At 53.3% G+C, this 22,967-nt stretch overlaps 1 protein-coding gene across 5 annotated transcripts; it reads right to left on the bottom strand.

The window, feature by feature from the left end:
* Positions 1–1,202: 1,202 nt before the first annotated feature.
* Positions 1,203–22,967, bottom strand: ELP6 (elongator acetyltransferase complex subunit 6). 5 transcript variants are annotated; one of them, XM_074844740.1, is made up of 7 exons: positions 22,833–22,967; positions 17,354–17,432; positions 14,945–15,015; positions 8,058–8,185; positions 6,082–6,274; positions 4,566–4,712; positions 1,203–3,966 (listed from the first exon to the last, which is right to left on the bottom strand). In XM_074844740.1, the coding sequence occupies exons 1-7, from the start codon at positions 22,884–22,886 to the stop codon at positions 3,838–3,840; spliced, it is 801 nt and encodes a 266-aa protein (XP_074700841.1). In that variant the 5' UTR covers positions 22,887–22,967; the 3' UTR covers positions 1,203–3,837. The 5 variants fall into 5 exon arrangements, with proteins under 5 accessions (XP_074700841.1, XP_074700861.1, XP_074700860.1 ...); XM_074844760.1 differs by lacking the exon at positions 14,945–15,015 and having other exon boundaries at positions 22,833–22,966; XM_074844759.1 differs by lacking the exons at positions 14,945–15,015; positions 22,833–22,967 and adding an exon at positions 22,307–22,678.

Raw genomic sequence — 22,967 nt, 5'->3', positions numbered from 1 at the left:
GGGTGATAGAGGTGGCTCCGGTAGCCGGAGCCCCAGGGAACCGGCGCGGGCCAGAAACGGGGAGACCTGGGTGCAGAAGGGACGTGGCTTGTGCCGGCTCGGGGGCGCTGCTCCTCAATTACAAAAAATTACGATTTTGAAGCTTTGACTTGACGAGCAAGACCTTGAAGCGTGGTCAGGACGGCCCTGATTAGCGATAAGACGTTCATCGAGAACGAGCTTTGATCTCCAAACCCTAGAAAATAGGCAGAACGTCGTGGGCCATAAAGAGAACGTCTAGGCTTTGCTGAGGATGAGTTATTGGACAGCCTGGCAAAGGGACTATTCGCTTACTTGGCAATGAAACGAACTTCTGAGTGTCCTTAAAGTGAACTGCCTTCATCATAATCCTAAACCAGGTATGTTCATTGTAATACCAAAACCCACAGGTCAAAGAGACCCTGCCCAGGTTAAGACCCTTCCCCTGCGCAAGGGTAATAATTATTATGTAAGCCATGTTATAATTGTATGTTAATCCCTAAGCAATTGTATCTAATAGGCGTGTCTGGAAAAAGACTAACCTCTGTTTTTTGTGTATAGAAGCAAGAAAACCTGCTGTTGGTGCTTGATTTGTGGAAAAGTCCACTGAGCACCCAGGCCTGAATAAATACAGCATCTCTCCTGAGCGTGTTAAGACGGGTTTAGTGCATGCCGGGCACGAATCTGCTTTTCAGATAACGAAGTCATTAGTGTCTTTTCCCCCTCCGCTGGTGCGGAGGAACCCCGACACCAGCAGCAAAGGACAGGGGGTGGAGCGGGATGGCAGAAGGCACCCCAGGCAGTGCTGCCAGCCCGGCAGCCACCCCCAGCACCCCCAGCACGGCTCCCGGCTGCCAAGCAGCGCTCCTGAAATCCTGGGGGAGCCCTGCGAGGAAAGAGGCAGCGCCAGAAAGGAGAGCGGCCCTGAGAAGACAGGTCTTGGTGGGAAACCAGAGCGAGAAGCAGGGAAGGAGCAGAAGTAGCACAGGGGAAAGGCAGCCCCAGTCGTTCATCTCCTGGGGCTGAGCACCCCCCACAAACTGGCCTTTTCCAGGGCCTTTCTTGCAGCCGTCAGGCTCTGACGCTTTGCAACAGTCCCAGCCCCACCAGTCCCAGCCTTGCTGGGCCTTGCCCTGGCTGTTGCCTTGCTCCCACCAAGGCTGAGAGGATGAAGACCAGAGACCTCAGGCCAAATCCTACCTGCTTTATCAGTCAAGACACAGCATTACACAAGCTGCGCAGCGCAGCGGCCCCAAGCACGCAGATGTGGGCTGACCCTGCACAAGGCCACGCTGTTCTGCCATCAATCGCATCCCTCCTCATCACTGCTTCCTGCACTGCCTTCCCGCAGCGTCAGCTCCAGAGCAAGGTCTCAGTTCCATCACGGCCGCGCCGGGTGGCCTTGGCTCAGAACTGCCAGATCAGACTCCAGCGTTCACGTCCTGATGGCAGATGTGACCTCTGGACGTTGCACAGGGATGGAAGAAACACTCTCCATCCTCACCATGAACCAGAAGACACCACAGGTTTCACCTCCCTTTCTCCAGGAGGCATCTCCCACATGCTGCTGGTGCACAGTGCAGGCAAAGAGCAGCTCATTCAGAGAATCACAGAATCATCTCGGTTGGAAAAGCCCTTGAAGCTCCTCCAGTCCAACCATGAACCTCACCCTGACCGTTCCCAACTCCACCAGATCCCTCAGCGCTGGGTCAACCCGACTCTTCAACCCCTCCAGGGATGGGGACTCCCCCCCTGCCCTGGGCAGCCCATTCCAACGCCCAACAACCCCTTCTGCAAAGAAATCCTTCCTAAGAGCCAGTCTGACCCTGCCCTGGTGCAGCTTGAGGCCATTCCCTCTTGGCCTGGTGCTGGTTCCTTGGCTCAAGAGACTCATCCCCCCTCTCTGCACCCTCCTTTCAGGGACTTGCAGAGGGCCATGAGGTCTCCCCTCAGCCTCCTCTTCTCCAGACTAAACCCCCCCAGTTCCCTCAGCCGCTCCCCATCAGACCTGTGCTCCAGACCCTGCACCAGCTCCGTTGCCCTTCTCTGGACAAAGGTTCAGAAGGGCCTCGGATCCCGGGGAAAAATCCCCCTGCATGGGGACACTGGGGGTTGGGGTGCTGGTTCCCGCATGGTGCCCAGTCCTGGGGATGGGCCGACTCCGCGCCTGGGGCAGCCTCTGGTTCCTCGCTTGGATGCAGGCATGGGTTGAGTGCAGAAAAAACCAGGCAAAAGCCACCAGCAACGTCACACGGTCACCCTGCCGATTTCCAAGGAGGGAGGCAGAGCCTTGGAGCAGGGATGTTTGGGATGTGTCCAAGGGGAAGCTAACCAGACAGGTATTACTTCAGTTACACACCATTATATGCCCATTACAGGCACGTTTTAAGCAGCTGTAGTGGCCGCAGCTCCCTTCCCCAAGATCTACTGGTCACCTCGTCCTCCCCTTGCAGATTGCCACCACGCATCATCCCCCAGGCACTGCCACCACGCTGGGCTGGGCCGGCAGCAGCAGCACTGGGCTGGCAGCCAAGAAACACGTGTTACCCCAACGAGGCACAGCTGGCACCTGGCTAAGGGTTCGTGGGACACGGGAGGAGACCGAGCCACCAGCCTGCCTCTGCCAGCACCTGGTACGGTGCTTTGCACCAAACCCGCGGCAGGACAGCTCACTGAGCGTTTCTGTGTGGAAAAAGCAGGAACACATCCCATTGCCAGAGTTGTTACCCCGGCTCTGGAGCTTTAAAGGACCCGGCAGGTGGCTCTTGTCTCTCACAAGCATGCGGGATGTTATTTATCTCCCACTACAGCCAGAGCATCTACCAGGAGATCTCTGGGTCTGAGTTCTGCTCCTGGGACTGTCCGTGGGGGCCCCAAAGCCATCTCCTCACCCAGGCTTGGGAGATGCCCATTTCTCTCCCCTGCCAGGGAGCCTGTGGGGAGCGGTTCCCATAGAGAGATCCATGGCTACTTAATGACTGCACCCTTATCTAATTAAAATTAGTGATTATTAGCCCCCAACAACTTTTCAACACAGGCAGGTCAACACAGTGCCAGTGATGATCTGTGATCGGGAAGCAGTGGCTGAGACAGAGGCTCATGCACAAGTGTCTGTCTGACGCCCAAAGCCAAGGAAGGACAAGCTTGGGAAGCCGCACGCTAAACGGACACACACGGGCACAGGGGTTTCATGTGAAAAGAGGGAAAGTAACAAAAAAAGCAAGGTATCGACCAAGCAAGGCAGCCTCTAGGTCTTACAGCAGCAAGGTGAGGGGCTAGACAGGTAGCTATAGGTATTTTAATTGTGTGGCAGGTGGGAGTTGAGCAAATCTCTCCCGTGCCAGAGCTGGGATAAAGGTAAGGATTGCAACACGCTCCCAGAACATCCCCGCCTCCACCCACACTGTGTCATCTCATTAATCACCAGCGGGAGGGTGGGGTGATCCCTCCACCTAGCAGCGCCTGGCACAGCCCTGCCCCAACACACCGGAAAAGGTGAGGCACGCCCAGTCCGCGGGGCATCCCCCCTGCTTGTAGTTACACGCTCTAAGGGCCATTCTTGCAAGTTTTTGCTCTTCCTCCCGGCCTGCGTACACTGGGAACAGGGTGGGAGGAGGACAAAGGCACGCAGCGAGCTCTGGGCAGGCTAATCCCCTCGTTGGCATGCAGCTCAACACGCGTTTAAGCTTCCCTCCCGGGTCGGTTTGCTGCACAGCTCCTGGAAGGCGCTGGTGAAGCAGCCAGGCTGGTTTGGTGGCACGTCCAGCCTCCCCGGCCGTGCTTCGCGTCGCTCTCACAGCCTGGCACAGTATCGCAGCATCACAGGACCGCAGCTGACAGCCCTCTAGCAAAAAAGGTGACGTTCTTGTCCTGGATCTTATACTGGTAGACCTGGACGAGATCCTTCTCCGCTGTCAGCTCCAAGGACACTCTCCTAATTATTTTAATCTGCAAAGGGAAAGGAACAGAAAGATCAACCCTTTGGCTGCCCCAGTCACAGCATCCTCACCCCTGACGCCTCTTGCTGGCCTGCAGGGAAGGGGGATCACTGATAGAAAAACCATCACACAGCTGGAGCCAGCCCCCTCGGTGGCAGCCCCCGATGAGAGACCACGCACTAATCAGACCCCACAACCCAGCTGCCCTCCCAGCCCAGAAGAGATCACTCCCAGCCAGGCTGGGATCAGGACAGGATAGTTTAGGGAAGCTTCCCAAGAACTAGCTATTTTTCTTTCCCGTCATCTTGGGGCAGGAGACAGCCTGCACTGCTGTATAAACCCCTTCCAGCTTCCAGAGATGGGGGAGCCCCCAGGTTGCAGGATGTCCCTGAATATTCCCCCAGAAGTGGAGTCACAGCCATAAGAGCCCGGGTGCTCCAGCAGATCCTGGTGACCGCAGCAAGGCCACTCCTTAATCCTCAGACGCGCTGCAGACCAGGCTGGTCTCGCATGGGGCAGATGAAATGCGTCTCACCTTCCCTCGGGCCTGCAGGCAGTGTTGTGTGGGACACTAATGTGTGCCACCTCTCCATGCTTCCCATGCGTTACCTGCCCATGAACATCCTTACAGAAGCCGGTCGCCAGCCCCTCTACCCACAGGATCAGGTCACTGTGGTGACACAGGGAGTTCACAACCAGTTCGTTTTCCTCGTCTTCTGAATCCTCGTTGCTGTGAACCAGCACCACAATGTTTCCCTGGAAGGAGAGCACCAGACAGCAATGAGCCCCTGCCTGGTTTCTAATCCGCTCAGGGTAAGGAAGGGGAGACAGCAAGAGGAGCTTGCACAAATGCCCTGCTAACTAAGCTACTTAGACATCCCCCAGCATGGCAGCTGGTTCCGAGCTAAAGTCCACTGAGAAAATAAACAGCAGATACATATATAAAACTCTGAAACAGCTTGCTGTATATATATTGTATTTACATACACACACATATACATAATACGCAGCCTAAAAATACATCAAGCCTTTGTTACGAGACAGCTGTCTAGTTAAACCAGTCTGTCAGGCCACGCAAACGGCAACTGAGTGAATTCAGAACAGCTAAATAAAGACATGGCCGAACGGCCACAGCCAGAGCTGCGGTGCTCGAACCTTCCCAGCTCTGGCAAGAAGCAAAGAGCTCCCCAACGCAACACCCGCTCTATTAAAAGTACATCCCAAGAGTCTCTGCCTCAGCCCATGCAGGTCACCAAGGACTTAAAATAACATGAAATTCCCAATCAATTAAAATGTATTTTAAAGCTTCAGAACATCTTAGACGGAAATAGAAATGTGTTAGCACGATTTATCATCTTCTTTAGCTGTTTTGGAGGTAAATATTCTCAGCAAGCAGAACATCCCCTGTCAGCATTTACAGCACAAACACCCTGGCACCATATGAAGCGCAGGATAACAAAACCTGACACCATCTACTTTTATTTCTCACTCAAGCAGAGAGAGAAGTGGCTGGGGTGGGGGGATGCTGCAATGTAAATAGCAAAGGATGGATGTGACTGTAATGATTTTTGGCTGCGGTGCTCTCAGAAGTTAGCACATTGCTGGGGAGATCTTTGTAGAAGTGCTGCATCGTCACACGTCCTTAGAAACCAGCCAGTGCAACACAGAGCAACGCTGAAGGTTGGTGGAAGCAGTGTCTCGTGTTCCCTCAAAGTGGTCCTTCACCTCTGACTCCTGCGAGACCCATCAAGCCCTCGCTACCTTCATAATCCACTTCATTCCCTGCCCTCCCACACGCACACAAACGTGGGCATGAGTAGAGATCTCTGGAGAGCCAGGAGCTCTAAGAAACTGTATTTTACACCTCAAATCCAGGCTTACAGGTCAGGGATAGACCGAGCCCTTCTCTGGGCAGCACCTCCTGGGAAACCAGTTCCTACACAGGTACTCCAAGGACTAACACAACTCCCTGAGTGTGGCCCTAGAGCAACAACTTCAATGTCTTAGAGAGCCAAAGCCTTCCAAAACCTCATCGTGCACAGGTGGAAAAAGAAAGCCAGGCTCTGCTCCAGAGGCTCTTCCGTACACGTAGCGTACAGGACGCTGCCCACGGAGGGAGCAGTACCTTCAGCTGGGAGCACACCACGACCCTGCAGTAGTGGATGAAGTCCAGCACCGCCACCGGCGTGGCGCCCAGGCTGAGCAGGACGCTGAGGTCATCCACCAGCAGCACGGGCCCCTTCCAGGAGTCACTGCCAGCGGGAGTCAGGGACGTCCGGACGAAGTCAAACAAGGCTTTGAGGTCAGAAGCTCCCTCACTAGAAGAGAAGAAGGAGGTCTCGAGGGGCTCAGCCCACGTGCAAGTTGTGCGTCCCCCTCCTCACCCACTGACCCAACGTGGGGAACACCAGCCTGCACCCTCCCTGATGTCCACACTGCTGTGACAGTCATCAGGTCCTACACTTCCCTGCAGTCACTGCTCCTCTGCTTGCCTGTGTGCAGTGAAACCCTCCCGCCCTGCTCCAGGGATCAGATAATAGTTTGGATCGGAAGGGACCCTTAAAGATCATCCAGTTCCAACCCCTCTGCCACGGGCAGGGACACCTTCCACTAGCCCAGGTTGCCCAAAGCCCCGTCCAACCTGGCCTTGAACCCTTCCAGGGAGGGGGCAGCCACAGCTTCTCTGGGCAACCTGTGCCAGGGCCTCACCACCCTCACAGGGAAGAATTTCCTCCTTACATCTAATCTAAATCTCCCCTCTTGAAGTTTAAAGCCATTTCCACTCATCCCATCCCTACACCCCCTGATCAAGAGTCCCTCCCCCCTTTCCTGTAGCCCCTTTCAGTCCTGGGAGGCCGCTCCAAGGTCTCCCCGGAGCCTTCTCTTCTCCAGCTGAACCCCCCAACTCTCTCAGCCTGTCCTCACAGGGGGGTGCTCCAGCCCCCTGAGCATCTTCGTGGCCTCCTCTGGCCTCGCTCGAGCAGGTCCGTGTTCTTCTGCTGTTGGTGCCCCCAGAGCTGGACCCAGCAGTGCAGGGGGGTCTCAGGAGAGCGGAGCAGAGGGGGAGAATCCCCCCCTCGCCCTGCTGCCCACACTGCTCTGGGTGCAGCCCAGCACACGGGTGGCTTTCTGGGCTGTGGGTGCACGTTGCTGGCTCACAGGCAGTTTTCCATCCACTCATACCCCCAAGTCCTTCTCCACAAGCTGCTCTCAATCCCTTCATCCCCCAGCCTGTGTTTGTGCTTGGGATTGCCCCGACCCATGGGCAGGACCTTGCCCTTGGCCTTGTTGCACTTCATAAGATTCACATGGGCCCACTTCTCCAGCCTGTCCAGTGTTTGATCCTGCCACACTCCAACAAATACCCACTCGCCTGGACCCGAAGGTCTGCATGGTCCCACGGCACAGGGGTATGTGGGGTTTCAGTCCCTGCCCTGGGTCTCACCAAAGGCCCACCTACCACAGCATGAGTCTGAAACAGCAGAGAGCCAGGAGCATACAGGAACAGAGCAAGTACATGGTTGTCCTTGCCCAGAGGCTGCCTGACCCAGAGGTGGTATCTTCCAATTTAACAGCCCTTGGTGGATTTTTTCTACCAAATCATCAGGGACATGGAGAAAGTGAAGTGGGAATAAAAATGAAAGCCAGTGTGGTTAAAGCAGCACTGTTCTCTTGGATGAGAATAAAACTCAGAATAATTAAAGGAATAAAACTGTTTGGACCAAATAAAAATTTGACACAAACCTGTTGAGTGCTGAAATAAATTTTCTCTAGACCTGTAACATGCTTGGCAATGAGGATGGGGGTTGAAATTCTTCTAAAATGCTGGAGAAGAGGGACAGAATCCCTCTCCGAGCAGCAGGGAGAGACAGGGCAGGACAAGCACAGCAATGTGCACGGCGCTGGCATTCCCCCTCACTTAGGTGTCCAGCTACCGAGCCCTTGGGCCCCGGAGGGAAGCCCAAAGGGAGCTGGGTCTCAGCTGTGGACCTCGCTGCTGCTCTTGGTGTTGGCTGCAGTGGCAGGGGACGTGAGGGGGGAAACGCTCTGTGCCGGGGGCCCTGCTGAGCCCCAGCAGAACCACCAACCGCTCAGGTTTACCTTAGAAACTGAAGAGGACTAGGCTGTCCTGACTGCTCCTCCTCTCCAAACAAGAGGTCAAGGCAGGACTTGAGGCCTTCCAAGAAGATAAGCTGTCCCCGTTCTTTGGCAGCTGTCAGACTGACTCCCTTGAGAGAGGAAAACACGATGTTGTAGAGTAAACAGCTTTGGAGGAAGGGCGCAAACAGAACCAAGTGGATCGACAGCCGATTTTTATCAAGTCTTATCTAAATGTGCTAGTAACATCAGTGCATCAGCGAGTCCTGCACAGGGGATGAAATGGGTGGTTCTGTTACACACACTGGCGGACACATTCGCTGTCCTGTATTTTGCCAAGAGATTAAAAAAAAATATATATATTGTGATTTGGGGGCTCAAACATCCTGGAATTGCTCCTGGGAAGACAGCATCATTGCAGGGGAAAAAAACAGCTTCCTATCCAGAGGCAGGGAGAAGATGGGTACAGGCTTCTCCAGGCTGCCCCAAGGACCCTGCTGTTAGCAATTTCTTCACTCTCCCTTCTTGGATGGTGAAAGCCTTTGGTTTTCACTATCTCCAAATCATCGCTGTGGCAATAACGACTCCCCAGCACAACCCACTCACCTGAGCGAGGCACGGCCCAGATCTGGAGAACACCATGGACTAGGCACCCCGACGCTCTCACAACACCAGGAAAGAACAGCGTGGCCGGGGCTCCCACGGGAAGCAGCCTCAGCCCTGACTCCCCTTTGGAGAAGGAAGGAGGGACCACAACAAACTGCCTGGGGCCGCGACTCAGACTCAAGCTGAGAGAGATTTCCAGCTCTCAGCCCTGCTTCACCATGAGGCTGACCTTGAGAGCCACATGCTGGGCACATCCAGCCCCAACGGAGAAAGCCCTGGCAGAGTTGCAGCAGACATGCAGAAGACCCCAACTGGAAATCTAGCTCATTTACTCCGACTCATCCTCCTTTCTTTCATCAGCAAGGGCTACTTTCGCCAACCATCCTATAGCTCCTCAGCTTACAGGTAACTGCAATGGTTCACCTTTCAAGAGAAAATTTAGTGCCTGTTACCAACACAATCACACAAAGATATCTCATGCGCGCTATCTTCAGACCTCGGCCAAACTGCATTTCCCAGCAAGAAGTGCAAATTTGCTCAGCTATCCAGTGTGGGTTGCTTCCCACATTTCACAACGGGACTGTGATTTCTTAAAATGGAGCCAAGGAGCATTAACGCCAAGATTCGCAGCGTCTCGGCAGCCTGGAAATAGGGCTGTTGTGCAACGCAGCAGGTAGGTGGACAAGATGGCGAGATAGATGGTTTACAAAGAGTTCAGGAAGGTTTAGCTCAATGCAGTACTGCTTGACAGGCAGAACCAGTGGCAGGGAACCAGAAACAAGGATCCTGAGAAAGCAGTTCCCATATTCCCCGAGAGAAGACATCCCTTCGGGATGCTGCGAGATTTTGAACCCTCCAAAGAAGGTGGCTGAGCAGGACTGCTCAGGAACAGAGGCAACTCCTAGGGCAGGAGCAGGAGCCCTTACCTTAAGCCAGGACTGGCTTCTGCCTGAACACTGGAAAAGGCACACAGCAGTCAGCAGCGCTGGTGCTTTTGACCAGGAACTTTTTAAGCATCACAGAAAATACAGATTTTTGTTTATTTCCTAAGCAATCGTGCTGGGAGCTGCAGGACATGTGAGCACAGTCTGAGTCGCCCAGCAAGGGGAAGGCTCATACAAACTCTTCGCCCAGGACCTCGAGCACTGAACAGAGCGCTGTGCTTGGCGCTGTCCCGACACCTTTTGAAAAGACCTTGGAGGTTTTCCAAGCATTTCCCAGTCCTCACGACAGCCCTGAGAGCCACCGTGCTCTCCTGGCTCACACACAAGAGGGAGGTGGAGCAAAGCGGTGTCCACTTCTGCCTTCTACCCCTGTGTTTCATCTGCTCAACCTTTCTGTTATTCTGACATGAAAATGTAAGTGCCCCTTTTCTTATCTTTTCTTGTTATATAAAAAAAAAGATTGTAAAGTCACATCTTAAGCATTTGATCAATGAGACAATCCCTACAAGGGGCTGGGCCCAGCTGCTTTGTGAGCGTGGCATTTCCACATGAGGACCTCCAGGGAGAAGGCCTGGGTAGATAAGGAAGAGGTCCTTCCCACAAAGATTAACCCTGAGCTCCTCCAAGGCTTATCAGTTGCCACACGTTCAGTCCTAATGAGAGGAAAGACAGATTTCCACTGTTTTCCCTCCCAGCTGAAATGCGAGGGGGAGGGATCCATTCATCAGGGCTGCTGCCAGAAAACACTGTCTACATCAACTAGAAACCAACAGATCGGAGGCAGCGTCTTCCATCACGGCCAGGGGATACTTTGACAAGCAGAGGCTACTCCAAGCCAAAGGCTGTCTGACATGTGCCCACCTCAGATCCAGTTTTTAATAAAATCAGCCCTCAGCTTGCCCTTCCCTTTCCTGGTCCTGCACACATGCTTCTGGGAGGAAATTGGTCCCACCTACCATGCAAACTGCAGGAAGGAGAGCCTCAGGCAAGGCACCAGCCAGCATTTTTGGACATATCCCTTTTGTTTTCAAATACCTTCTCAAGGAACAGCATTAACCAGCAAGTGTTGCCACACACTCTTGCCTCACCTAATCCACTTTGTCTCCTCTCTCTTCCCCTTCTCCCAGGCAAGCCAGGAGCTGTAATTCCCATGAAAGGGACTCTTGCAGAGCACAGGGCACTTTGCTCTCCCTGCCATACCTCCTGCCGGTCCCGAGCCCGGCAGAGCCTGATGTGGGCTGTGGGTGGAGAGATTCGGCATTTGCAGGTGGTATTTGCTCACTAAAACTGTGCCAGAAAGCAGGGCCGGAACGGAGAGCTAAGGGAAGCCTCTTGGGCAACTGCAAGCACACACGATGGAAAATTTCTACCCGAGGACAGAAGAACCTTTATGTGGCAGGCCAGGAGCGAGGAACAGGAGGCAAATACCTGACGTGCCCTAAAGTGGGGCTGGGTTGCACAGCAGTCTCACCAACCTCATCCCCTTGTGAATTTTTGGAGCCCACAGGACTCGGCACTTGCTGAAATTTTTGCTACAGCAGTGGCGAAATTCGCTATTAATGTCAATAATTCAGAAACTGATTTTAACTTTGCTTCAGACATTTCTTCCTGCACACACAAACTCTCTGTATTTCAGATCAGCAAGGAAACAGTCTCCCTTCTTTAAAATACCCAGCAGCTTGCTGCTGTTACACCAGGGACTGCCTGGATGACAGAGAGAAGGGCCACAGCATGAGAGGAAGGCAGCCTGGGGCAGTGTGCTTGTGGGTCAGACCAGGAATTGGATCCCCTTGGGGCCATGACGTTCCTGGGTGGACCCAGCAAGTCCAGTCCCATTTTCCAACTGGGAACCAGGTCCCAAAGAGACAGCATCAAAGACCTGGACTCACCCCACCGTAGTCATCTGCCACAGCAAACCTCTGCTTGTCTCCCAGCTAGCAGCCTGCCCGATGTAACCTCTGGAAGTAGCACAAGGAGCATCAGGACAGCTCAGAGATGGTGGAAAAAGTGCTTAAAATGGCCAACGGCACCTTCCTGACTGCGACAGACATTACACGGGTCCCTCCTGCAGAGCCACAGTGCTGCACAGCACCCAAACAGCGTGTATTATCAGCCCTGAAAGCTTTCATTATCTCACAGCACCACGCTCCATTATCACTGGCAGCGCACAGACATCATCTCTGGCAATCTGTCATTTATCGATCAAACCCAGAGATGCTTCTGAAACAGCAGCTCGGTGTGATTGGAGCTGCGAGCTCCACAACGGAGCACGATTGTTCTCGTCGGTCCGGGATGCTGCCAGCCGGGCAGCGTGGCAGCCCACCGGCCTGCCAGCAGTGACGTCCCTTCAAACCAGAACCGCCGCTCGCCGCTGGCCATTTCATAAGGGAAAGCAAAATATTTGCAGGAGAGAACTAGTAATGGAGCGTGCGAGGCAGCGGTCATTAGCTCAAACAGCAAACACAGCCGTGGTGCAAAGTGCGACGATCTGTGATCAGGCAACTGGCCAAGGTCTCCTCTCTAGTGCAGCTACCTGCGGGGAAAGCAGAGAGAACCAGGCGATGGCCTCTGGCCTGTGATCTCAGCGCTGTGGCAGGGGACAGGGGAGCAGGGGAGCAGGCAAGGGGGAGACCAAATGGGGACAAATACGTTTTTAAAACAAAACAAACACTGGACAAATGAGGGTGGGAGCACCAATCTGGCAAGCTGCCCTGGTGCCATTAGCCTTGCTATGGCCCGGCATGTTCTCTACAAGGTCATGACAAATAACATTAACCATCCCTTAAAATTAAGTGCAGATCCTCATGAAAAGATCGGGATTTGCAGAAAAGGAAAAGTGTGAAGCCAATATTGTAGAGCCAGCACAGGCACAAACATCCAGGGAAGTTTTTTCCAGCAAGTAAAAATACATCACTGCATTTAGCTAACGTGTAAGGAACTGGTTCTGGACTGGTAAGACCTGGCAACACTGTGGGGAAGGAGCACGTGAGGTAAGCATTACTTCAACTATGTATAAATACTCAGTATATCACCATAGCTCAGGTGCTACAAGGGCCAGATCCACAAAAGATCGCTGTAAAGGCTGCATAATACGACCCTGGCTCTGGGACTCTCCCTCCCAGGTCTGGGACACCCTGTTCCCAGCAGAAACAGGAGCATCCCGAGTTAATGAAGCTCTTCCAACTGCAGTCTTTCATAAGTGCATTATCTGCTAGGAATGATTACGCATGGGAGATTTAATCTGCGGATGGAATAACATAATGCAGGTGGCTGCCCACGGGCCAGATTCTTCCACGCAGTTCCAAGAGGAACAACAGTCCGACCCCCTGCAACTCTCCTGGTCAACGCTCGCTCGCCACCGAGGAAGAGGAGATGGGAAGGGGAGCAGCCGGTGATTTGGTGAAGCATGCAGCTCACCTAACTGCAGCGTGACACAGCTCAGGGTACTGCCTGACATCAGGGTTTGCTGCAGCCACGTAAATGACATCCCAGCTGGTCTCTACAGCAGCAAATTCTTAAGCAAGCCTACGAGCGAAACTATGCTGCCAAAACCCACCTTTACTGAGCCTGATGTGTTCATTCAGGCGAAGAAGGATTAAAGCAAAGACAATATCTTATGGAAACATAAAGAACTGGTGTTACGACCTCCAACTCCTCAGAGCTTTGGGAGAATTCACAAGAACTGACCACACGGGCACCTGTGAAGTTATAACGTAAGACTGACTCAGACTTGAAACCAAAGGGACAGGGACAGCTCACTGCTGCGGGCAAATGTAATCGCTTCTCTGAACTCCCCTGGGCAAGCTGTATTGTTCTTCTTATCACCTTCCTTCCCATCAGTAACCTTTTTTTGGAAGCATCAGACAGCAAATCATTTCAATTTGCATCGCACGTGTGCTCCAGCTAATCCTCATGTTCTCTCCCTTCTCAGACTCTCCCACGAGGGAGATGACAACAGCACCTATTAAAAGCGCACGCACAAGCTGTGCACTGGGAAATTTCACCACATTAGGAAACACACCAACAAACATGACTCTGCTTTTAGAGCAGGCAAGGATCCCATATTTAACAGCTGAATCTCCTACCTACACCGGTTGCTATGCCCCGTTTCCTGTCCCACTTAGCAAGTTCCCCCCAAGATTTCCTCCTCTCTGCAACACAAAGGCCAGAACGATTCAGTCCTTGCAGAGGCTGGTTTGCTCAGAGTGGGGAATCTGCTCTGCAGGGGAATTGCAGATTGAGTATCTGCCTGTGAGTTAAAGCTCCAGGTGGAAATGCTTCGTTTGCTCCATCCATTTTGTTTACCTTAGGTCTAAGCTCTCAGACCATTGATCTCCTTTTAAAAGATAAAAGCCAAGTTATAACCGAGTAGTAAATAAAATACAATTGTTTAGCAAGCACTGAAACTCAACCCACATTTACAGTGGGGAATACACTGTTATTGCAACACCTGAAAGTCTTTATAAGCAGCAGCAGCAGCACTGCGGGGATTTCCAGCAGCACCAGAGGAGGGAGGACCAATGAAAGCCCTCATCCCTTTGGCCCTGGAAGGTCACCTGGACTTCCCAGTCAGAGCATTGAACATCTGAGCATTGAACAAAAAGCTGACAGATGCAGTTTAAAGCCAGAGTTCAGACTGATTTGCTGACACTGGGAATGTCCCTGCCTACTTTGTTTCTCTGTTTCCTCGTTTCAGGGTACACATAATCCTTGCCTGACTCACCATGGGAAGAAAATCTGTAAGAACATACTCAGAGCTTGTGGCTCCTCAGACTGCTCTAACTGATGGCTTGGCCCAGAGGCCAAAAGAAGCATACAGGTGTCCTTCTGAATCTACAGGTCATTCAGCCCAAAGCACTTCATCACAATGTAACCACAGGACAGAGGACAGTCACCTCAGGAGCTCCTGTGCTGTACAGCCAGTGCATCCTGCAGGCGTACAGAGAGGCCCGAGGAACACAGACACCATGGCATTTTTCTCCCCAGAGCACTCATGAAACTACATCTACCAGTCTGGGCCTGTCTGGGGAATGCTGATCTCCAGAAAACATTTGTAAGCACAAAGAAAACAAGCAGCCGTTCAGCACTCTGCCCTCTTGGTGGCAAAGCCCAGCGGGGCCCTCACAGTGAGCTTCATAGCCAGGATTTTGCCCTATATCGCATCCCTTCTCCAGCGAGAAGGGCTCTCCATCCCCTGCCACAGCAGCACCGATCCTGACCGTCCCCATCAAGATCTGGAAACACTTGCTCACATGCAAGTCCTGTTCCCCGTTCTCATTCCTCTCCACCCAACAGAAACTACCTGGACCTGTAATTATTAACCTATGCCAAGAGACTTACCAGCTTCTGTGCTACGATGTTATAGTGACTGAAGGACTGGAGCAGGGCCACAAAGCAAACCTTACAGCCAGCTGGGTGAGAAGACAAAAAGACACGTTACCATTTTGGTTTTTTTCAAGCTGCCATTATCAAAGCACATCAATCATAGCAGCCAGGGTCCAAATCTGTCTGGAAAGGTCTTAAAGTGAGACAGGTTTGGGCAGCCCCTCACTTGCTCATGGCTGGGCTTTCCATTTTCACCTTTGTACAGGATTTTCGCATGAGGGAAAATGTTAGCCAGATTAAAAAGAAAGAGAACAGACAAGAAAAAGATGACATAAAAAAAGTAGGAGGCCCCCTTTTTGTCTCATGCCATCCTGCCCTGGGATCTTGTGGCACTGTTTGCTGATATTACTGCAAAGAGGCCAATGGCCAACCATGACACAAACTACTGAAATGAAAAAATCCCTGTTTTGGCTCTCACAGGGCAAGTGACCTTGACTGGAAAAACACACAGAACAAGCAATTTTGACAAAGACACCTCACTAAAACATGATTTTGGAAAACCTGACACGTGAGAGTCTGGCCTTATGGTTTGGGTATGAACCAAATCAGTATTTGTTTCTCCCTGCCAGAGAGCGGGACATGGATTTCAAGTGGAACAAGTCCGGGGTCCCAGATGAGCCTTCACTGACCCCTCGGGAGCTCCCAAAAGTTTTGAGCACCAAACAGGTACTCGGACAACACGGTGGTGCTACAGACCCAGAGTAACCGTCACCCTGGAGTGGAAATGAGAGGGTGACAGCAAGCACACGTGCCTTGAGACACAAGAATAATCCCCAAGTGCTGCGCACCCACAGGGATGGTGAGACCTCTCCCAGACAGACGAGCAGCTCCGTGCAGCAACTCCCAGGACAGTGCTGCAGGTCAGCACGTCAGCAGAGCTGTGGGGGGATGCAGGCAGACCCAGAGGCAGTGCCTCAGCAGGGCTGTCCCTTTGAACCATTGACACTGTTAATAATCTGCTTTCCACGGGCTTTCCTGCAGGTTCACTCTGTTCCATTAATCATAGAATCCTGGAATGGTTTGGGTTGGGAAGGACCTTAAAGACCATCCAGTCCCACCCCGCTGCCATGGGCACAGGGACACCTTCCACTAGCCCAGGTTGCCCAAAGCCCCGTCCAACCTGGCCTTGAACCCTTCCAGGGAGGGGGCAGCCACAGCTGCTCTGGGCAACCTGTGCCAGGGCCTCACCACCCTCACAGGGAAGAATTTCTTCCTCACATCTAATCTAAATCTCCCCTCTGTCAGTTTAAAAACCGTTACCCCTCATCCCATCCCTACACCCCCTGATCAAGAGTCCCTCCCCACCTTTCCTGTAGCCCCTTGCAGTCCTGGGAGGCCGCTCTAAGGTCTCCCCAGAGCCTTCTCTTCTCCAGCTGAACCCCCCAACTCTCTCAGCCTGTCTTCACCAGGGGGGTGCTCCAGCTCCCCGAGCATCTTCATGGCCTCCTCTGGCCCCGCTCGAGCAGGTCCGTGTCCTTCTGCTGTTGGTGCCCCCAGAGCTGGACCCAGCACTGCAGAGGGGTCTCACAGAGTGGAGCAGAGGGGGAGAATCCCCCCCCTCACCCTGCTGCCTACACTGCTCTGGGTGCAGCCCAGCACATGGGTGGCTTTCTGGGCTGCAAGCACACGTTGCCAGCTCATGGCCAGCTTTTCATCCACCAGTAACTGCAAGTCCCTCTCCACAGGGCTGCTCTCAATCGACTCATCACCCAGCCTGTATTTGTGCTTAAGTAAAACAATTTCTAAAAATGGGGTAAAGCCATAGCTGAGGAAGTGGCAGTTATGGGGGGCAGAATGCACTCAGCCCCACCACCTGCACAGCACTCGGAGCTAAGCTTCAAGTCTGATAGGTACCAGATTGGCTGGGCTGGCTGCTTTGCCAGCAGAAAACTGGAGGAGTCCATGAGTCCAGCGCCCGCTCCTCAGGGGCTGGTTGGTTACTCACAGGTGAAACAGTTAGCAGAAAAGCAATTAGGCAACTTGCCAGGCTCTTTGTTTCTCTACTCACTACCTGCCAGTTGTTCCTGATATTTTTAATCTCATTACAAAACACCTAGCTAGTGAAGAAATTACAATCAACCCCTCACTCTCAGATGCCCATGTGATTTATAATGTTCACCACACTAATGACAAAACACGGTGCACAGACATTACGGGATGTGCCTAAGGAGACAGAGCAAGTACCAAGAACAAGTCAGGACTGGGATCCATAAATCCTGACCCCAAAGCTTTGTGCTAATCCGAGGATGCCTCACGCTTTGCAAAACCAGCCTCTGCTCACATAGAAACACTTTACACTGAAGGAACCTCCAAGGATCAGGCAAAGGCAAACCCTTGCCTTGGAGAGTTCTGCTGCTGACATACCTCTGAGGTAGAAGGAGAGAAAATGGTGCACCAGGAAGCTGCCATCTGTCCTGGTGTCTCGCAGGAGTGTGAATTTACCCTGGAAAACAAGAAGCAAAATAACTTAACAGAGGAAGATGAGGGCACAAAGTGCTTCCAGTTCTATCTTGGTCAACAAGATGTCTGCTCAGGCTAGAGGAAATTCTGCAGGTATTAGTCAGAGAAAGAAGTGGACAAGCAGCGCTCCAACCACATGTCCATTTACAAAGGGATGGCAGCGCTTCCTCTGGACAGAGTCCACAGGGCGGCATCAGAAGATGCGGAATTCCCTGCTTTTTGCAAGACATGCCCACCAGCTAAAAGCCCTTGTGCTAGTCTGAGACCCCAGCTGGACCCCTGATACAGAGAAATGACCACTTTCCTTGCAAATTATTTACTTATAGCAACATATGATGATTTCTGAACGTTGCCTAAGAATCCCGCTTGCCCAGGCTGTTGTGTGGATTCAGTGTAGCTTACCCAGATAGTTTGAGGATTGGCTATGGTAAGAAAGAAGCAGGTAGCCCTGGGGTATGAATTACAAGGATAACTCACTGTTAGCAGGCTCAAAGCCCTCAATGGGCACTTAGGCAAACTTTAACTTGAACAAAAGGACTCAGAGATGTTATCTAGGGAGGATGATCTCGCCGATTTTGGAAGAAGACACCTGGACTTTGCTTCACAGCGCATGCCCTGGAAAGAGCGGACACCGTGAGGAAGACCACCAAAGACCCTCACCCTATTTCTACTACGCATGCTCAGACTATGCAAATGAGCGCCAAGAAATAATTATAATAATCACACCTATTCCCCAAACTAATTGTAATAACCCGGCCTTTCCTAATGAATATGTATGCTTTGGTGTAATAAATATTTGGCTACTTGCCAGAGACGGTGTGCAAGCTTTGTGGAGAAATCCCCTTGCACCCCAGCCGGAATAAACATACCTGCTTTACAAGTTTATCCGAGTTGTAGAGTTTGTTTCCGCGCGTCACCCCCACGCTCTGCGCCCACCAAGAGCCACCTCCTCACACCCCGGCTGCTGCAGAGGACACCAACGAGCAGCACTGCGCCTTCCAGTGCCGGCACAGCCAGAGCATACACCTATTTCTGCCCCTGGAGCTGGGCACCGTTGTCATGGGTGGCTTGTGAGCAATCTCAACCTCCCAGCTTCATCCCCCTCTTCTCCAACTCACAGTCATCTTCTTTCTACTCCAAGTGGCACAGATGGCAGGGGGACAACAGCCACCCACTCTGTTCCTCGACTACTCTCCCACTGCCATGGCCATCATCGCCTGTGCGCTTAAAATGGCAGCCCCGCTACAGTTGCTGCTTGTGCTGCCCCCAAACAGCCCTCCCCATCCCCTGTTCTAGGCTTACCTCAAACACGCCACGTTCTGAGCACAAAACCTTATCATCAGAATCTGTGTACTGGAGCACAGCTCTCTGCACAAAGTATACACCTTGTTTTGATCACGTAGGAAATTAATTCCGTTCATCAGTACGTGCTTGTTACCAGTACCAGTCTCATCAAGGCATTTGTTTCCATTAAAACCTTAGTCAAGATGTTTCTTTAATCAATACAAATCATAGAAGGGCTGCTTTTAATCACAAAGAACTTATCAATGCCTTTTTTTTTTTTTTTCCCCAATCTATTAGAAGAAAAGAAAAAGCCTTTTGGAGCAACAAGCAATCTACCCATAGGCAATTCACAAGCCATCTATCAGAGACAGCTCCCCAGTGCCTAAAACGGGTTATAAAGCGGTGCTAATGGAACAGCAAATATTGAACACGTCTGCAGGGAATGCAAAGCAGAAGACAGGGTAGAGAAGCGTGCTCTGCCTCAGCCAGAGAGAGCTCTTTCCCACCCAAAAAAAAAAAAGGTTATGCCTCTGTGGCTATTACAACAACAGGAGGCACCACCCCGGTGAGCATCTCGCTGAGGCGTATCCTCCATGGCTAAGCCTGGAGGAGTCTTTGGGTTCAAACAGTACAAACTCAAACATTCTGCGGTTTATCTTCTCCATGACTCCATCCCCTTCAACTCCCCTCTTCCCCGCAACAGCCCCCTGCAACAGCAGGCTGAATGCCACTCCGAGCGCCCTCCCTCGCCTGCTAGCTCTCGAAAGGCTCTCTCCTTTTCTCCCACATACGCTGCGCAGCACACAGCAGGATGTTATCATTCAGAGCATACAGTATTTCGCTTTGTCAAACCTTCCAGTTATCAACCTTTAAATCCTGCCAACCCTCACTTCACTGTCACACTGCAGCTGCTTAGGCAGCACTCAAAACTCTTCATTTCTGATGCTTGGGTGCCCAGCTAGCCAGGGGTGGAAATGTCCAACCGTGCATCTCCAGAGGCAGCAGAGGAAGGCAGGCAGGCAGGCAGGCAGGCAGGCAGGAAGGCAGGAAGGCAGGAAGGAAGGCAGGAAGGCAGGCAGGAAGGCAGGCAGGCAGGCAGGCAGGAAGGCAGGCAGGCAGGCAGGAAGGCAGGAAGGCAGGCAGGCAGGAAGGCAGGCAGGCAGGCAGGCAGGCAGGCAGGAAGGCAGGCAGGAAGGCAGGCAGGAAGGCAGGCAGGAAGGCAGGCAGGAAGGCAGACAGGAAGGCAGACAGGCAGGAAGGCAGGCAGGAAGGCAGGCAGGCAGGAAGGCAGGCAGGCAGGCAGGCAGGAAGGCAGGAAGGCAGGAAGGCAGGAAGGCAGGAAGGCAGGAAGGCAGGCAGGAAGGCAGGAAGGCAGGAAGGCAGGAAGGCAGGAAGGCAGGAAGGCAGGCAGGAAGGAAGGCAGACAGGAAGGCAGACAGGAAGGCAGGCAGGAAGGCAGGCAGGAAGGCAGGCAGGAAGGCAGGCAGGAAGGCAGGCAGGCAGGAAGGCAGGCAGGAAGGCAGGAAGGCAGGCAGGCAGGAAGGCAGGAAGGCAGGAAGGCAGGAAGGCAGGAAGGAAGGCAGGCAGGAAGGCAGGAAGGCAGGCAGGAAGGAAGGCAGGAAGGAAGGCACAGGTAGAAAGGCAGGCAGGTAGGCAGGCAGGAAGGCAACAACTCTGGGAAACTCCAGCATCTTGCTTGTGGTCACAGAACTGCCCCAAAGCCTTTACCAACTCCCGAGCACAGAACACAAATACAGGAACTGGGGTTCTCCCAGTCGTGTTGACACAAGGAGGAAGGCATGCCAAGCCAGCAGGAATCTGCGAGGCTTCCCAAGGCCTGCAAACCCCTGTGGTCACGCTGTCTCCATGCAGGTCCACGCGCCTCTTGCACCCATCCCCACAGATGGCATATACCAAATTGTTTAGCGGTTGGCTGGAAGAAACCAGGTCCCTGGGGGACCTGAGAGCAGGCAGCTTCCCCTTGCTGCCAGGTGAGAGGAATTCTGAGGAGGAGCAGGTATGTCCTGGCCCCACCACCACCTTGTTTGCCACTGTGCAGAAACCCCGTGGCCCTCGATTTGCCACCACAGATGCGCAGTCTGATTCTGTTCCCCCTTCTGCACATCCTTCTCAAGCCCAGAGAGGTGCTGCTGGGGACGAAGCACTTCCAAAGGCAAGGCCTTCTTGTAGCACCTTCTCCACCCTTCTGCCCCAGCCCTCTCCCTCCACACTCTGCTTTCACACTCTTTCCACCTGCAGGCTACACAGCAGAAGCTGCAGCTACTTGTTAGAAACTGCCAAAATCCCTTGGCAGGGCAGCAGCGGGTGTCACAAGCACTCAGCAGTGACATGTCAGATACACCCACACAGGCGGCAGCTTCATCCACCTACCAGCCCTGCAGTGAAGGCATTTGTCAGCACTTTGAAAATGGCACAAACCAACCGTGGAGATGCAGAAACCGGGATGGCAGAGACGTGAAGAAGTGATTTGCGAAGGGCTGATGCTTTTTTAAGCACAGCAGGACACCAATTTCCAGCCAGCCACGGCCAGATATCTCAGCACACCCCACAGAACACATCTCCCCAGGGGGAGAGCCCAGACCCAGACGGCACTGCTCTGTGCAGCAATCGGTGACACTGAATGGTGTAGAGAGCAACTTGCAAAACAAGACTACTCATGATTTACCACCAGCTTAGTCCATACCACAGTGTATGAATTCAATCTTCCAACTCTGGCACCCGGGAACACCACTTGCTCTGCAGCCAGCCATAATCTGGTGTTACACGACTGCCAGACAACGCGACAAAAAGGAACCTGGAGCATGCAGTGGGAAGTCCCAGTCCCTGGCTGATGGGAGAGGAAGAGCCGACACAAATCTGAGGCAATTCCTCAGACAGAGGAGCCTTTGGTTCACTTCCTCTGACAGGTCCTGCCTGGGCTGCCAAGTCAAAACGCAGGATCTTCAGGCCAAATCTTCTGGTTTTGCTCTCCAGAATCTCCTATTTGCATCTTGCCTCTGAAACCCGGCTTGCAGGTGTCAGCATCCCCCACTCATCCCACAGCTCCACCACCAAACCCACCTTAGAGCCCAGGCTCCGCTCTGCCAACAAACTCCAAGGGCTCTTCGTTTAGCGTTTCACACGGGTTAAAAACCCAATTGTCAACCCACAGGGACTTGGGAATCCACACAGCAGTGTTGGTCTATCCTTCACAGAGAGTGACACCACTACCACCGAGCCTTAGCCAGCCTTAGCCAACAACCTCTACCAGGTTTGCTTCGAGCCTCAAGGACCTGTTCTCTACCCAGCAGTGCTCTCCCAGCTTTTCTCCAGCATTTCTTTCCCAGCAGACCAGCCCTGCCCTGCTCTGGGCAGGCTGACAAGGAATTACCTCCCCGGCATTTTCCAGCCCAGGGACAAAGCTGCCCTACTCACATCATAAGCTCTACAAGAAGGGGGAAACTCAGGATTTACAAAATAAATTATCATCCCCAACCTGCTTTTATTATCTAAGCTAGTATCCATCAGGAAAAACATAATGTGTAACACACGCATATTTTATTAACTTTTTACCTGAACCACTTCACAGCTCTTTTACAAGGCGAGGGTGTTTAGTTAGTGCGTGATTTCATTAGCCCAAGAACTGCATGGATGAACTCAATCAATTTAGTGGCCCAAAGGACGAGAAACCTCTGGAAACCACCACAGGGCCCGGAGGAGGAGCGCTGAGTAGCGAGCTTCACCCCCGGTTTTGCTGTTCTTCACATCACGACAGCGATCACCAAGGGCTGCAGCGCCAGGGCCCGTCCCCTCCGTAGCGGCGGATACCGGAGCCACGGCGGGGAGCCAGGGCCGGGCGAAGAGCAGGGTAGGGCAGGGCCGTGAGGCGCGGCGGGAGAGGCCGAGGCCGCGGCCGCCGCCATAGCGCGCTCCCGCCGCCGGCCGGGGCCCCGCCCCTCCCAGCATGCACCGCGCGGCTCCCGGCGGGCAGCGCTGCCCGGGCGGCAGCTCCCAGCAGGCCCCGCGCGGGCCCTCACGGCCGCGGCGTCCCCGCGCCCCCCTCCCTCCTTCCTTCCCTCCCTCCTTCCCTCCCTCTTACCGTCCCCGGCCGCTGCGGGGAGGCGTCCAGCAGCTCGTTCAGCTCCGCGAACATGGCGGGCGGCCGCGGAGGGGACCCGGAGGCTTCCGGGCGAGGTGACGGGAGGGGGCGAAGCGGTGCGGCCCCCGCGCATGC

This window comes from Strix aluco, chromosome 1, assembly GCF_031877795.1.
Source record: "Strix aluco isolate bStrAlu1 chromosome 1, bStrAlu1.hap1, whole genome shotgun sequence".
Classification (NCBI taxonomy): domain Eukaryota; kingdom Metazoa; phylum Chordata; class Aves; order Strigiformes; family Strigidae; genus Strix; species Strix aluco.
The sequence above is the reverse complement of the archived record's forward strand: the minus strand, read 5'-3'. Positions and strand labels throughout refer to the sequence as shown.